This window comes from Passer montanus, unplaced genomic scaffold (assembly GCF_014805655.1).
Source record: "Passer montanus isolate IOZ18808 unplaced genomic scaffold, ASM1480565v1 scaffold11, whole genome shotgun sequence".
In the NCBI taxonomy this organism is placed as follows: domain Eukaryota; kingdom Metazoa; phylum Chordata; class Aves; order Passeriformes; family Passeridae; genus Passer; species Passer montanus.
In genome coordinates this window covers 21769369-21785750 of record NW_024357613.1, presented here as the reverse complement: position 1 = coordinate 21785750, position 16382 = coordinate 21769369, and the positions used below count along the sequence as shown (strand labels likewise).

The following is a 16382-nucleotide window of genomic DNA, read 5'->3' as shown; positions in this document are numbered from 1 at the left end:
AAAAATCCTGATCAGTGGAGTAGGGGAATATAGACATATTTTACAGCTTCTACCAAGGTTAATGAGCTGGCAAACAACAACTTTGTGGACGTCCTGTGATATTCTGCAAAACCAACAGATTTCCTGGAAAGAATCAGAAAATAATTTTTGGGTCACTCAGGGGAATTCCTTCTATCCCAATGAAGTTTATGCTACAGGAAACCTCAATTTGCAAATTGTGTAAACCTTTCCATAAACTTGGAAACATTTTTCTTTGATGAAAACTATTAGGTGGCTATAAACATCAGGCTTGCAAAATAAATAGTTAAAGAAAGTCAAGCACTGTGAAGTTAGTTAAATATCAGTTATAGGTCGGTGAAACGCAAATCCAGCTCTTGTCATGTATACATTTGATGTAGTCAGTATCTGAGTCAAACTTTGTTAGATTGCTGGTTCTTTTTTTTTTTGTTTCAAGCATTGAGTTTAAAATGACTGCGTTTCTTTTTAATTCTGCTTGATTACATTCTTAAGAAAGGTCATTGAAAGAACAGCTATTCAATATTTCGTTTATTCTCATTATTCAATGTGTTTTTTCCCTTTATTAATTGTCTGAACTGCATTCAAAACTTTAATTTTTCTTGACAAAATTATGATTTTCGCAGTTGGCTTTCTGTGTCATTTGTGGTAATAGTACTTCATAAGTGTAACTAATTGTTTATTATATTCCTGAGTCAAAATGAAACATTCAACACTATTACACTGCTGGGAAAGCCAAGGCTTGCACCTAACCTTAACCAGCATCTTACACAGTCAGGCACAGCTGATGATAACACTTGTAACTCTGATGAAAATCAGATCCAAAAAGTCTTTGTAAGACCTCAAGACAACAAAAACTACACTATTAGCAGGCTTCTACATTGAGCAATTTGTTTACCCTCACACCAAACTGCTGATAGACATGCTGAGGGACAATATAATCCATTCCTCTGTTTTAGCCAAACTCAGCTGTTTTCCATTCAACAACCTCCAAATCACTGGGAATGTCCACCAGTGGTTCTGTGGCTAAGAGCCTGTTTGGGCACACAACCCTTAATACATTTCCACAATGTATCATCAACTTGTAACATCAATTTGTACATTGGGCAAGACTGCAATTAAAAAGACAAGCACTGGGAAAATAAATCTGAGATAGGATCATTCTGGTTGTCTAATTTGCTAATACAGACAGAGCTTTTGCCTGTTCTACATATTTCTCCTGACCCCTTCACCATGCACCCCAAATATCTTTTTCTGGATCTGACAGAAAAAAAGATTTATTATTTTTCTGAGCTGTTTAGCATTTTGACCAAAATCCTTAGGTTGAGCAGATACCTATCTTGGAAAATTTACCATCTTGAAAATCCACCTTGGAGAGGACACAGTTGCATTTACAGAATATCTTAATGGTAGATAATATGGCTAGCTCTGCCAAAAGTGTATTTACAAGAAAAACAAGAGAAATGGAGGCATGGCAAATTATACTTCATAGCTTGTTCTGTATTTTATCTGTGGGAGCTATGAATGAGAATGATTCATTGAAGTAAGTCCAGATGAAGAACCTGGTATAAAGTGTTATTACACCAATAAACTATCTGCTTTCTAGATCCTTAAAGATATTCTTAGGGTTATTTTTGGTATTACAAAATCAGGTGCCTTATTTCCATTACTTTAGCTAAGCAGACTCCAAAGTAGAAAAACCCAAATGAACTACTCTGAATCTAAAATGATCCCTAAATTGGTATAAAATAAAACTTATTTCTAGAACTGTCAGTACTATAAAGTTTAAGAATATGTAGGTTTTTAGGGTCCAATCCAACTGTGCTCAGTTCTTTGAGGAGGACATTGGGTATTAGCAGGTGTCTCAAGCCCTTATCAGTTTCAAGACGTCCTTCTTGCTCATCAAAGATATACAGCATGAGAAACTTACCATGGCAACAGGTGATGCAGCTATAGAAAAACAGGGTTATAAAGGAAATTGGTGAAGATAATAATAACAGGCTTCAGTGCAGACCTGGTACATGTAGGCAGGGTCCCTATACACACACATTCTGCTGTGGCTTCATCCAATTGCCTGGTAAAGTTCAGCAGGCACCAAGTGATGACAGCACAACTGCACCGTGGGCAAGGGAGTTCAGTTCTCAAAACAAATCCCAGCTCAGAACGCATCCTGTGTTTCATCTCCTGATGCAGCTTCCTACCCTCACCTGCTGCTTTGCCAATTGCACTTTATTACATCACTGTGACCTGCTGAGTGACTGTAGCCAAATCATGCAGCTTCACTGTTTTTCTAACTCTCCATTATAAGGCAGAGATTGAAATACCTGCTGCCTTTAGTAATCATTTTGAGTTCAGTGCAGCAATTTTCTTTTAAGCTCTGTAGGTGCTATTTCAGCTTTTAAGGACTACATAGCATTACTGGCATGCCCATAACTCTTTCAAATGAGCACTAGGTTCCCTAAAGCACGTATCCCATGTGCCTTCACAATCTAAGGGGCAACCCACTTTTGCCTTAGATCTGCAAACAAGTTCAGTGATACAAAAAGTATTGTGCCTCCTTCACAAATGTGACAGTTCTCATGAAAATAAAGTGGTGACTACCATGAATGGATGAACTTGATTTCCAGGTTGAGATCTGAACAAGCAACAGTGTCAAGCAAGTATCTTCAACTAAATATTTTTCCTGCATGTGAGAAAATTGGTTATGATGACATGAAAAGTAAAATCTTGACATGGTACTGTAGCTAAAGTACTCTTCCTGCATCCAAGTTATTTCACATTGATGCTAAGCAGGACATGGGTTGGATTGATGCAATCCAGTCCTTAACATATAAGTGTTCTGTTTGAATTTAATGAAATTATAAAACTGACTACAGATCACATTCTGAATTTCATATTCCCTTTTCAGTCCTTGATGTCAGCATGGATTTTTAGTATATCATTTAATCCTACATTAGATGTAGGATTAAATCCTCCATCAGAAAGTGACTTTGCTTAACAGGAGTTCAATGTAATACAACATTCCTGTCAGTTGTTTGTATCTTTACATCATGAATTCTAAAACAGATATTAAAAAGGTATTAAATACTCAAAATAACATATAGAATAATAAAAAGAACCCTATACATTTTAAATACTCAGAGAATGCCACACTAAATTCCTGTATTATTAGCAAATTGCAGCATTTCATTTAAAGACAGTGCCCTTGATTATCTTTTCAGCTAAAATAGGTATATGAAACATTATGTTCTTCTGGGAAGAAGAGAAAAAAATGGGGGAAAATAAAAAGAAAGAAGCTGGATTGGCAAGACCTTTTCACTGAATTTTGCCACTGGTTGTACAGGATTGTTATAAAGTTCAGGAAGAAATATAATGAATTATTTGCTGAGCAATGAATAAGGAGTTAAAATTGAATACAGTAAATCATGATACAAAACATCTGCACAGGTGGTTCTGTGTACTGTGCAGAAATAAAGAAAGCCCCCCCAGAATGCTGAGTCACAGATGAGCAGCTCAGCAATTTGTACCTCTGACTTGTTGGTGGCAACACAGTGTGAAGGTCTTGTAAGGCAAGGGCACATAACAGAAGTATCCAGTGCTTTCCTGTGAGTGAGCCATCCATCATGAGCTAATGCATCCAGCATGGCAACAACAGTACCAAACAAGATAGAAGCAGCTATTCTCACACTGTATAATAACACTGTATAACAAGAAACTATACCTCCATTAAATCAATAAGGTATAGCAGCAACAGAAATAAACAAGAAACATTGTTTTCATAATTAATTCTACTCTTATCAGAGTACTGAAGCATTTCTATTTTCCTTGTACATCCAAATGTTGTGAAAAGATATTAGAAAATTCTGATTCTTTCCATATGGCATCTTGAAAAGTTCTTAGGGCACATGCAGGATACAGACAATCAACTGCACATCTTTTTGTTTCATATTTATCATTATAATATGTGAATGATGACCTATACCATTACAGCATGGGTGTGATCTTCCAATAAACCTTCCTTCTGATTTACATTTTGAAATATGTCTGCAATTGTATTTTCAGCAAATCTTGCTATTCTTTGGTAAAGCATAATAGGTTTCAAAATTAATTCAATTATTCTAGGAAAGGAGGCATTTATTGTCTTTCAGTAACTACCCAACACAGCCTTTTAAAAGGATTTATATGAGAAAAACAAACCTTTGAAACAGTGACATGTTTTTAGTAGAAGCTTAGAAATCCGTATTTCTTATGCTTAAGTTGACAAAAACTGCTTCTCTTTGAGAATGAAGACTTTATTCCAGATATGCACAATTTAGAGATATATTTCAACATGTTCTGCCAAGATCTAATACAAATAACTTAGTCCACCAGAGACTGTGAAAGGACAGAAAATCTTTCCTATACTCACACTGGCAGGCACAGTTCATCTTCAGATTCCATGGTTTCAGAACATTAATACTGTATACAATGTCTCCACCAAAAGACGTCAGCATTCTCAGGAGCAAAGCTCATACATAAATTGTCTAATAGCTATGTAGATCAGCAAATCTTTCCTTTCTTTAGGAATCATTTTCCTTAATGTTTCAAATGAATGTTAGCATGTGACTGCCAGGACCACAAACAAAACCAATTGAAGAAAAAGGAAAGGCTTGAAATCACTTAATGATTTCAAAGCTTTCTGTCAGGTTCCAATGATAAACAGTAATGATCAGAAAAATTTAATTAGCTAAGAACAGAGTGGATGATGGCGATCATCTCTGAAGCCATAACTGGTTTGAGAAAGTTACCTGTGCTCCTGTTTTATCTCAGCAGACCAGTACAGTAAAACTGATAATGTGACACTTTTTCTGATAACTCTTGTGTTTTAATAACTGACAGAAGTCACAGAGTGTATCTGAGATTTTAATGGAGGACAAAAGACTTCAGAAGACATTATCAGTATTTTTTTGTTCAGTATTCAAATATTTTTCAGTTTTTCCTTTGATTTTACTTGTTAATTACTTGTTAATTTGGTTAATCTGTTGACAACAGAGGATGACAGGAAATGATAACAAATATGATCTTTATTCTTTGGACATTGAACTACAGCAAACCTTTACAATTATAGCCTTTCTTTTTTTGTAAAAACTTTGTAATCTCTTAGTGAAATTATTTTTTTTAATCCTACCTTGAAGAAAATCCATCTACAAATGAATTCTGTCCTCCTGATTCCTAAAAATCCGTAAATTCTGATATAGGGATAAACTGGTTCTTTGTCACGTAGGATTAATTTATAACCTATTCTATGATATTGACTTTATGAATATTTGCCACAAACTGCTTTATCTTCTTGTAGTCTTGAGCCATTTATTGAAGTTCTACAACATTATAAAAGAATTCAGGTAATACCTATTAAAAAAACCCCAAACCTATTTTCTTTAACATCTTTGCTAAGAAATTGTTAGCAAACAGATTGTTTAATGAGATTATAGTCTTGTTTAGATCTGGTATTTCTTTCACAAAAGAAATCACAGAAGACAACAGGAGAACAATTTTCTCTCAAAATGTATAGCTATTTAAGTAATTTAGGTAGAGTTTCTCAGTTGTCTCTTCCTTTTACACAGTATTTTTCCATAAACAAAAGGAAATTTACCAGTAAGCTTTACAGAATATGAGGTATCTCTATGAAGGTTGCATGAAGAACATTGATATCCAGTGCTGTCCCTACTTAACCTTTATACAGTCTCAACTTGTTTCTGCATGTTAATGTAATACAATATGGAAAATGTTCTAGGGTTTCCTTTCCTTAATGGATCACAGCCTTCTTTCATTCACTGTCAAAGACTTCTCTCCAATGTTTAGCTAATTTGATGATTATCCCTTTATAGGTTTGTAGCTGCAATATTTGAATCTTGCAAAGCTTTGGACTTATTAGAAAGACAGTTCACAAAACAACACACCTACTGTCAAATAGGAAGGAAATACATCACTACTGTAGACCAAATTGGTTTTTATTTGAACACAATACATTGATTACTTCTTGATTTTAACCTTCAGATAATAATCCTGGATGATATTTCATGAGGACTACCATAAATCCATATTGTCATGATGAAATAATAAGCCTTTCAACAGATGGACTCATATATGTTAGTTATCCTGATCCTAATGGTAACTTGATTGCTTTACTCAGTTCCTGATAAGCAGCTCAGTACCTCAGTCCTGGCTGGGGTTTGGCAGCTCCCTGGCAATACAGACACAGCCCCTTCCATCCTGCCATGCTCACTCACAAGGTCTGCTCTCATTTCCTCGGAGCCACCACAGACACAGTGATGTGCTCCTCATGCCCTCGCTCCCCATCACTAACACCAGTGTGAGGCAGTTTGGAAGTCAGCACATGTCTAAATAAAATGGAGCAATCGTGGCCGGGCTAGGGAAGGGGTGTGCAGTAAGGGGATAGAGATTGCTTGGCTTTATGGCTGTAGCTCTGCATGGAGGGTGAGGATCTCATTAAACTACAAGAACATTGCCAATATCCTCTGTGGTGAGGTCAGATATACTGTGCTTCCTGAGGTTCTTCATTTATTCATATGAAGATTTAAGATCTTTGTTTAAACACTGTAAGATGAGCCGAATAGGAAAGACTTACATGGTGCTACTCCATTTTCTAATAAAAGTTGCTGCTCTAGAAATATCTATTTTTTTCAGTTAGAATGGCTCTTGAATACATGCAAAAAGGCTGCTAAACAGAATAGAATTTGCTGACTTAACTACTAAAGAAGTGCAAAAAAACTATATAGCACTACGTTCTTCTAAAAATCAAACTGTTCTATATATGAGTCAACACAGACAAACAAAAAAATCTTTAAAATATTTCAACAAAAAATTTGCATTTTTAGCTTCTCTTTCCCAGTGTTCTTCACTTACTTATTTTGGTATTTTATATTGCTTTTTTCTTCATATTACAAACAAAACTAATTGGCAAGTGAGTTAAGCCATATAAAATGTTTGGTTGGTGACAAGTGTCTTGGAGTGGTCTCTAGCATGAGTGAAATTACATGTTTTCTGGTGGTGCACATGAGTTTTCAGGACCTCAGAATTGCGGCTGACCTGATGGTGGATGTGTGGAATGTGTCACATCTTTTCATGGAAGACCTGAAGACAGCTGTTAATTAGAATAATCAGACTCTGTTGTTACACTCTCAAAAATTAATCATGTGGATTATGTTTTTTCCTAAGACATAGCTGATTAACTGCAAGGCTTCTTCAGAAACAGTAGTGAAATATACTTTTAGTTAGCACTGAACAGCACATGTAGTCTTGGGTAATTTTTCATACTATTTTCCTGAAAATCAATAGAAAAAATGTTTGCATAAACAGCTGTTTGCTTGCACTGACTTACCCTACTTTTTCAAAATAATTCTTATGTAAGACTATTTCACAATGCATCATTTTACTGACATTTTCTGCCATTTTTAAAATTTAGACAAGTAGTGGCTGCAAAGTAGACTTGGAGGCAGGAATATTAAAGGACACTGCTCTGCTATAAAGCTTTATTTATTGATGTCCATCCTCAAGGAGTTCGCAGTAGTTACCCTCACATAAAAATGTGATGCACAAGTGAGAAATTAATTTTATCTACTTTGTCCTGGATCTCACTTACATCAGGTATGACCTGCTCACAGCTTTCTGTTGTTAATCATTTCAGCAAGGCATAGAAGAATTTCCTGGAATAGTTATATAGTATAATCTATAATATATAATAATCACAGTTATACCAGCATGAAACTATTTATAGCAATGGAAAGCATCTTTCTTTTCAGTAGAGCTATATACTGACCAAAGCAAATTAGTGTAACTACATGCAAGGTGGGTAGATGGAAGACTTTCCTACAGTGGCACACTCACACTGATGCGACTGTAATATGCAGACAAACCTTAATGCCATACTATATCACTTTGGTCTGTAGGGTGGTTGTACACATCAATAAAACCAATTTATAAAGATCTTGAGGCACCTCTTTGGAGAGGAAGATTAAACCCTTTATATCTTGTTATGCAATACAACTTGTGGTTTGTAAGTAACTGTTGAGTACCACCAAACCTGGAAAATGTTACATCATCCAGACCACACTCATGGGAAAAGATGCCAGAGTAATAAATGTGTCTAGGATTGTGTATTTGTGTAATCTTATCTAGTTAAGAGTGATGACAAGAATTTTTACTTTTTCTATTGTGACTGGGTTAGCACTTCTGAGTCCATGGACAAAATTGTAACTGAGCTGATTTTTTTTAAATTTTTTTTTGTTTCCAGCAATGACATTTGTCTTCAGTCAAAAATCTCACCTATAAACTGAAGTCTATTTAAGAAGGTCATCCAAGATATACCTTTAAATGTATTTAACAGAGAAATATAAGTAAAGCCTCCATCCATGCCATTGCACAGTAATACCTAAATGTCCCTGCCATTCTAAAGAATAAAAAAGCTACCAAGCATAAGAACAAGCATAAAACTTCCTGTCTCTATACAGATACAATTTTCATAGGAAGAAATGTCAAATATTTTCAGAAGCAAAGACAATCTAGCATTGCATTTTTCTTTGCTACGTGACTATCCAAAATGTAGGCATGCTTTTAATAAACACAAGCACCTGTTTTTAGCAAAAGCAGTTATAAAGTACATCATCTTAATATTTACCATTAAAAGGCTAGATGACAAGACTTTTTTTTTATTGGAATGAAGAGTATCATAACACACATGTAAATGGTTTGATTGCCATTATACCATGATCACTATGCTGATATGCAGAGAAGCATTGCTGGAAAGACATTTATTTTAAAACTGTAGCTGAATATGTTTCTGTGCATCAGTAAAAACAAATACAGAGATAAAACAGGAAACAGGAAAACCCCCTGAGATGCAGCAGAGCTTACCTGACCACTTGCCAGCAGATCTGCTGCTTAGCTGTCCAGTGCCTGTGAGTCCCTGAAATAGTGAGACAGAATAAACTCAATGTAACCATCACGTAGCCTACTAAATTCACTTTAATACTTCAAAGGACAAAACATACTCATCATAAACTATTTAAAAAGAGCTAGCATGCAACTCCAGCTGCAAGAGATTTTGTTCACAAACTGAACAGCAATCGGCCTGTACTTTAGTCGCATCAAAAAAGTAAACCAATCACATTGACAAAAAGCCACTGTAAACAAAAAGACTGTACTGAAAGGATTAACAGTTTTGGCATCCCTACCATCAAGTTTTCTGTTGTTTTTTTTGTCTTCATCAAAATTTAGGTTATATATTTGTTGTTAGCAAGAGTTGCATTACTATTATTGTTAATTTTAGTTCTGTTTATTACCTTGAGGGTTATATATTGTAGAATAATTTTTTTGTCACTAGTTAATGTTAATTAGTTGTTTTAATCGCCTATATACCTATTTGTTATCTTTTGGTAGGTTTACTTTTTTAACTATCAGTAACTTAATAACTGAGAATATTTTACATTACTGTTGCATACTCAAAATTACAGAGTTACTATTAGTGTTACCTGTTTAACGTTTAGTCATCCTTTGAGTCCTGCGACATATTTCCTTAATAATCATCAGCCATCAAGTCTGATAGTCTCAAAAGAAATATCAGCCCTCTAAACTGCCTTCAAGGGCGGTGATATTTAGCACTGAAAATTACAAATAAAGTTTTTGAAGTTGAGTACCAACAGCTGGGCAGTGACACTGATGATTTGTTTATCAAGACAAATTGTTAAATACTACGAAAAATGCAGTCAACGCACTCTTCTGAGTGAAAACAAATAGGTGAATCTATGCAATGCTTACATGTTGAATGGGATATTTAATGTGCGGGGAAACTCAAAGGTTGAAGAACTAGCATTTAGACAGTCTAACAGTGGTAAGTGGTAATCTTACCTCTTTAAACTCCATTACATTCTCACGAGAGACATGCTAATACAAACAAGTCAATCAGAGTTTGTGTTTAGCAAGATCAAGCTTAAAGGATAGTTTAAAATCCATTTATTGTTCTAAAGCATTTTTTTCCATTAACATGTTATACATTAGTGGATACTAACCATGATTCATGTAACAGTTTAGTTTGTTAACTTTTATATTATTTAACAACCAGAAGTTATTAATACAACTTTTAAAGTCTTACACAAAAAATCTTAAAACAGGCTTGGGTTCATTTTTGTAATTTTTATATAAAAACATTTTAGGCATCTCTTGAAAAAGAAATAAAGCAGGCATTTAAAGCTAGAAAACAAGTAATTCCAAATTTAGTTTGTTACAAAAGGTTTCAGCTTTATTGACAAATTATGGCAAACATATTTGACAAAATTATGGTTTCCTATTTAGAGAAGCTTACACATGGAACTTTAAGTGATTTTTTTTAACAAATACAGGTTAAAACACTGAACAACTTCAGTTAGCTACATACATACAGTAGCTGCTTGTTTTCAACCCCATTAAAACAGCATTTAAAATTAAATTTACAAACTTAATATCGAGCATCTTAATCTAAACTAACATATATTAAAAAAGACAGGTTAAAACATCTTATCTACAGCTTGATTATTGTCTGGCTCAAAAAAAAAAAAAAAGATCATATTACAGTCTTTCAGCAACCCTAAACAGAAACTCAGCCTTAACTAGTATGTAGAGACTCAAGAGCTGTAACAGTGTCATGCTTTTTAGTTACACACAGCAATGAATACAACCAACAGAACATCATCTTTGAATAGTTTATAGACAATACTTGCCAAAGGTTTTTTTGTCTCTGTTTTTTTTAAGTCCGTGTTATAAAATAATACTAATGCCAATGTCACGCCAATGTTATAGGAAATACAAGTAGTACATAGGATAATAATGAGCAGTAATTCCTAGGATAGAAAAGAAATGGACTATTACTTGTCTTGTTGCTGTTTATGTGGAGACCACAGGCTATTAATTGTCTTTGAGATGAGGTCACAGAAGAGGAGGACCTTCAATATCTACCATAGGGGTGTTCCCTGTATCCCCCTCTGGCTGACCTTGGAGGTGGTGCCTTTAGGCTGGAACGGGTCGTGGCCCATTCTTCTTGTGCTAAAAACAGAAGAGAAAAACAAGTTTTGTAAATATCTAAAATTGAAAGAACAAAGGGATGCCACTGCTAATGGCTGTCAAAATTCTTGAGGGTTCTGGCTGAAAGCTTTAGAAAACGAAATGAGGATGGTGTTATCATCCACTTCTTTATCCTCCCACAAAAAAACTTACAGAAAACTAACCTACTTCTCTACACAGGAAACCTGTCTATCTTAGGTAGAAAAAAAAGCCTTACTCCTCCACTTTCAGCAAAGAATGAATAACTACTGTGTTGGCGGTACAGTCAGCTCTGGAAAAATCCTGCATTAGTCTGCCAGTTCAGAATTTATTTGATGTTTTGAGTTTCTAGTATTTAAGTTAAAGCAGAAATCTGAACAGCATTTAATGCAGTTGGTATGGTAACAAGATGAAGAGTTGAATCATGAAAAGATAAGAAAGATATATTTGATTTTTAATTTCCATTTGAGACCAAAGAAAGAAAATAATGGAAGAAAAATGTGTAGAGGTGAAGCTACCATGAAGCAAGAGGAGATTTTACTTTGCAGTATCTTTAGAACACTTTTTCATATTTAGTGAATCAAATATGCTCAGGAAGAATAAGCTAAAAACTGTAAGTCTAGTTCAGTTTTTATAGTGCTTCTACAAATCTTCTTCTTCCTCCCTGACATGGTATTTCTGGAATTTAACCATCCCAAAGGCACAATTAGTAAACTTCCTACAGTCCTGGTCCAGCAGTTGAACCTAAAACTTGAGTTATCTTCTAAATCAGACAGTAGGTCATCAAATTATTTCTGGTTTTGTCTTCCACTGACTTCAACTGATCACACTTAGAGTGATTAAAATGTAAATGCACAAGCTGCAGTGTATCATATCATGCCACACTGCAGCATTCCTGGTATCTTGTTTTTGCTAATGACTGCTGACCATTGAAGCCACTAAGAACATAAATATCTGTCATGAGGCAAAAATCCCGAAATGGTTAAATCAGGTATCAAATATTCCTTTTGCAAAAATATGTCACTATGAGAAATGAAAATATAAACCATAAAAACACTGTTAAAATTCTGAAAGCTATTTCTTTTCTGCAAGATGTCTTCTCTGCAACTGCTCTTCATTATCTCATTGCCTTGAGGTACGAGGGGAATAGCAGCGGTAGAGCTAAAGTGAGTTCAGGCTAGCATGAATGGAGTGGGCACCTCTGGAAAAGATCTGGCAGCAGTTGATCTTGCTATGGAACAAGAAACACTCCTACTGTGATTTTTTGGCGCACTGCATTTATTTTCTTTCTCTTTGAGTTCTTCAGGAGGTTCTCTTTTTGAAAAGAAGGGGTTTTATGGTCACAAGAAACCAGTTTGCTGTGGAAAGCTACTGCCTAGAGGGTTGAAGAAGTGGCAGCCAATACGATATGGTTCTAAATCCTCAGGTCTCTCATTCCTACAGGGAATAAGTTTCTGTATAGTGAATTTAAAAATCCTGCCTCTGCAATATATATCATTACACCCTTTAAAAATGGCATTTTGCTGTAAATTTTTTTCAGCTTCAGTTACCCTTTGCTGAAGTGTTACTACATTTGAAGAGAGGCCATGGGGACAAGAAAGATTTATATGAAAAAGAAAAGCTTCATTTATATAAATGAGAATGACTGAAGTAGTAAAAAATATTCAGTAAATCTATAACACAAAGACAAGCCAATTTCTTGTTCCTTTGTAGTCCCCTCACCATTGTCCAGATTGAAGCACCTTCTTATAAAGGTGAAATGTACAGTCTTTTTGGTAGTACTCATGCAGTAAAAAAAGACTTTATAGTACCAACTGGAGGAAACTACTTTTCCTTGACTGTTCATGAAGCAAATTGCTCCTGTGACTGTACCAGCTTCTGATATGGAACAAAAAATGAATCATAATTTGTGGTACAAGACTCTTACATTCTTTTTTTTTCAGTAACACTGTGGACCTATTTCCTTGATTTGAAGCTTAAACAGCATCATTGAAATAAGAAGTGAGGTGACTCCATAGACAAAATAGATGTGGAAATTCTGGGACTACAGCCTTTGACTGGGAAAACTCTGGTATCTAGCCCACATACAGCAGTAAAGGTTTAAATATTTATTGTGGAGAAAGCAAGATGATAGGAAGCAGCACTACCAAGAGTCTCTGAACCACACAGTGCCAGAACATTACTAGATGCAGCCACACCAAAAGAGAAATCAGATTGCTAGTGGTTTTCTCCTAGAGGGGTTTTTAATGAACAACCTTTTATACCTGTGTGCCAAACATTACAGGTTTGCTGACATCAAAGCTGCTCTTTGAAGTCTTCCTTCCAGAACTCCAAGGTAACCTTTTTCTTTCAGCACCAAGAGAAGAAAAGGAGCTTCTGAGAATGGAAATCTGTCTTTGGGAACAATCTTAAAAGGCTAGAGTCCTATAGACTATCTCAGCAGTCACACAGAGATTTAGGTAGCTCATTGGGTAGCAGAAGGGTTGAAAGTTTGATTACCAGGCTGAGTTTCACTGTGAGAACAGGAGAAAAGTGAGTGAGCCTGGTCTTCTCTGAAAGACTGTGCCAAAAGGGGAAGGAAAGAGCCTGGACATAATTCATCTTAAGAAAATGACAAGTACTTAATCTTAAGAAAGTGCCATGTTAATGAAATGGAAACTGAGAGGCATTTCAGGTGAAGAGCAGGCAACAGCCCAAGAGCGAAGAAAGGTGCAGGGTGGTTGTTGTGTTCTAATGCTGATTCTTTTTCCTTTTTTCTCATTCCTGGGAAGAAGAACCCTGTGCAGTCTGACCTGCCTCTTCCCTTGGTGACATCCAGACTTCCATCCAGTCTTTCTGCTCTAGCAGACCACACTCATTCCCTGTCCTTTTCACTTTTGACCATCTCCAGTGCTACCAGGTGTCAAAGACTATGGTTAAAAAGAAATCCACACAAGCAGCTTAATAACTGAAGGCAGAGGGTTCAGTTTTTTCAGGAGTTTGGTGTTATTGGCAACTCTGCCATTCTTATTCAAGGAGAAATATTTTATGTTTTGTTTTCAGAACCTAAAAGAATAAGTTATTGCAGCATGATGGAAACTTAAGAGCTTATAGGTGAGGAATCTGAGAGTGCTTGGGCTGAAGGATTGCTTTGGGTGTGACAGTGTCATAGGTACTTTGCTAAGAAATGTGAAGACATGGGCACAGCTCTTTTAATTACATTGCACATGTCTTCCAAACCTCTATATGCTCCTGTGAATTGGTAGTTGAAGCTCACCTTTAGGATATAAAATTAATTCTTATTATCACAAGCAATCAGCATCCTTGGTTTATGTCTGATTGAATTTCCATGTTAGTGTTTTTGCACTGCTTTTTATGGTTCAGATGGACTCATATTTACTTTACTGTGTTCACTGAGTTATAGAAGTGATCCCAGTATTTATTACAGATATAACTGATACATTACTTGAGGCTGCCTTTAAAGATTATTTTTTGATCAACTGCTAGGAGACCCCATAGCTCTGGTCTGTTTTAATACAGAATTTTAGTATGCTTTTTTTTTACTGGAGAGTCAGATTGCAAAAAGATAATTTAATTTTTAACCTGAGAAATTTCTTTGAATATGGGATCGAAAGAGTAAGATTTATAGCACAGAGATAGGTATATATGAAGTTGTTTCTTTCTTACTATTTTACCTATGCATTATTGAAAGCACAGAAAAATTCATTGGTCTATCCATGTGGTGGTTATCATCACATGCTAAATGTCTTTATGTAAAGATTTGAGAAAATCACATATCTTTAACTCTTCATTTAGCATTCTGCAACCTTATAATGGAATTTTCCAGAATTTAATAGAAGTCTTTCAAATATGCAAAGAAGAAAAAAATGCAATATCTAAAGGGCAGATCACAATAATGGATGAGTTAAAAATAAAAATATATATTAATGGCATGTGATTTACATAGGAATATATTATCTCCTTACTATTTTTCATTTATAGTCATTGCTTTGTCCTGGTAATAATCAAGATCCGATCACTTTTTCCTCCAAGTAACTTATTTAACATCTGAATATTGCCCACAATTACTGGGCACAGTTTTACGAACTTCTGGTCAATTATTTTGGAAAGGTGGCCAGGAAAAGATTCGAAAGAGCTATTCTGATTAGATAGTTAAGATGTATATAACAGCAAGTGGTGTAATGGTTCAATTGGATTTTTGATTTACATTTCGGTGTTTTAGAAACAGAAGTTGATTTTGATTCAGAACAAAACAGTTTTCTTTTCTGTGAGAAAAAAAAAATCTCTTTCACTCCATATGTGTGGAGAGAGCATACTGCACAGGAATTTGGATTATTAGTTCTACTCCTTGTTTTCTCAGTGACCTTGGACAATTGCTCAATATTTTGTAGTTTGGCTTCCTCACTGGTAGAACGAGACAAAAATACCTCTATCCCTGGGGTGTTCTAAGATGTAATTAATTGCCTGAGCAGTAAGAGAAAAGTGATATAGATGTGCTGAGCAGAAGACTCAACAGAAACCAGATATAGCTTTAAAATGAGAAGTCTTAGAATGCCTTGCTTTAGACAATTCAATTTGTGCTGTATTTCTAGTAAGCCTCCACAGAAAGATGGATGGAGAAAAAATACTACTTGCAAGTGGTTGGAAAATTTGTCCTACAAAAGGTAATGACTGAAGCTCAACTAACTTTGACAAATCCAGTATTTCAGCCCAAAAATTACAGGAAAGGTAGCTGCACTTTTCTTGTGCCATAATTGGACAAGTATGTATTATTTTAGACAAACATGCAAGAACAGATTTTTTTTTAAGGAGAACATGCACTTTTTTCAATCTTCTGGTCTCTTTTTGCTTATGCACAAAGTTTGCAAAATACACAGGATTTTCTGACTTGACATCTATACATTTTATTATTTTGCGAGAAGTGACTCTTTCGAATCACAAATGGTGTCTTTCTTATTTGAAATTTGGAGTTTTGAGAAGACAAGAAAAGTTTTCAAAACACAGGCTTAAACCTTATGCACAAAGTTTGCAAAATACACAGGATTTTCTGACTTGACATCTATGCATTTTATTATTTTGTGAGAAGAAGTGACTCGAATCACAAATGGTGTCTTTCTTATTCGAAATTTGGAGTTTTGAGAAGACAAGAAATGTTTTCAAAACACAGGCTTAAACCAATTAAGCTAGTTTATACCATTCTAAGTACTCTTTATTTTACTAGACCTGCAGGATGAAACAGATACAGCTTAAAAGCTAGAAATGAATGAAAAACCTTGTGGTTTAATAGGCTACTT

General features: G+C 35.2%; 1 protein-coding gene across 7 annotated transcripts in view; it reads right to left on the bottom strand.

Moving 5' to 3' along the window:
• KHDRBS2 (KH RNA binding domain containing, signal transduction associated 2) overlaps positions 1–16382 on the bottom strand; it is a 340609-nt gene that overhangs the window by 20704 nt on the left and 303523 nt on the right. For 5 of the 7 annotated variants that reach the window (XR_005629817.1, XR_005629820.1, XR_005629818.1 and 2 more), the window contains exons 9-10: positions 10918–11091; positions 8929–8980 (exon numbers count right to left, since the gene is read on the bottom strand). Coding sequence is in view for 1 of the 7 variants with exons in the window: in XM_039729259.1 (XP_039585193.1) it covers positions 10994–11091 (98 nt within the window). In the remaining 6 variants the exon portion in view is untranslated. Of the gene's footprint in view, positions 1–8928; positions 8981–10009; positions 11092–16382 lie in introns of those variants that run through there. The other 2 variants (XR_005629822.1, XM_039729259.1) reach the window with 2 other exon arrangements.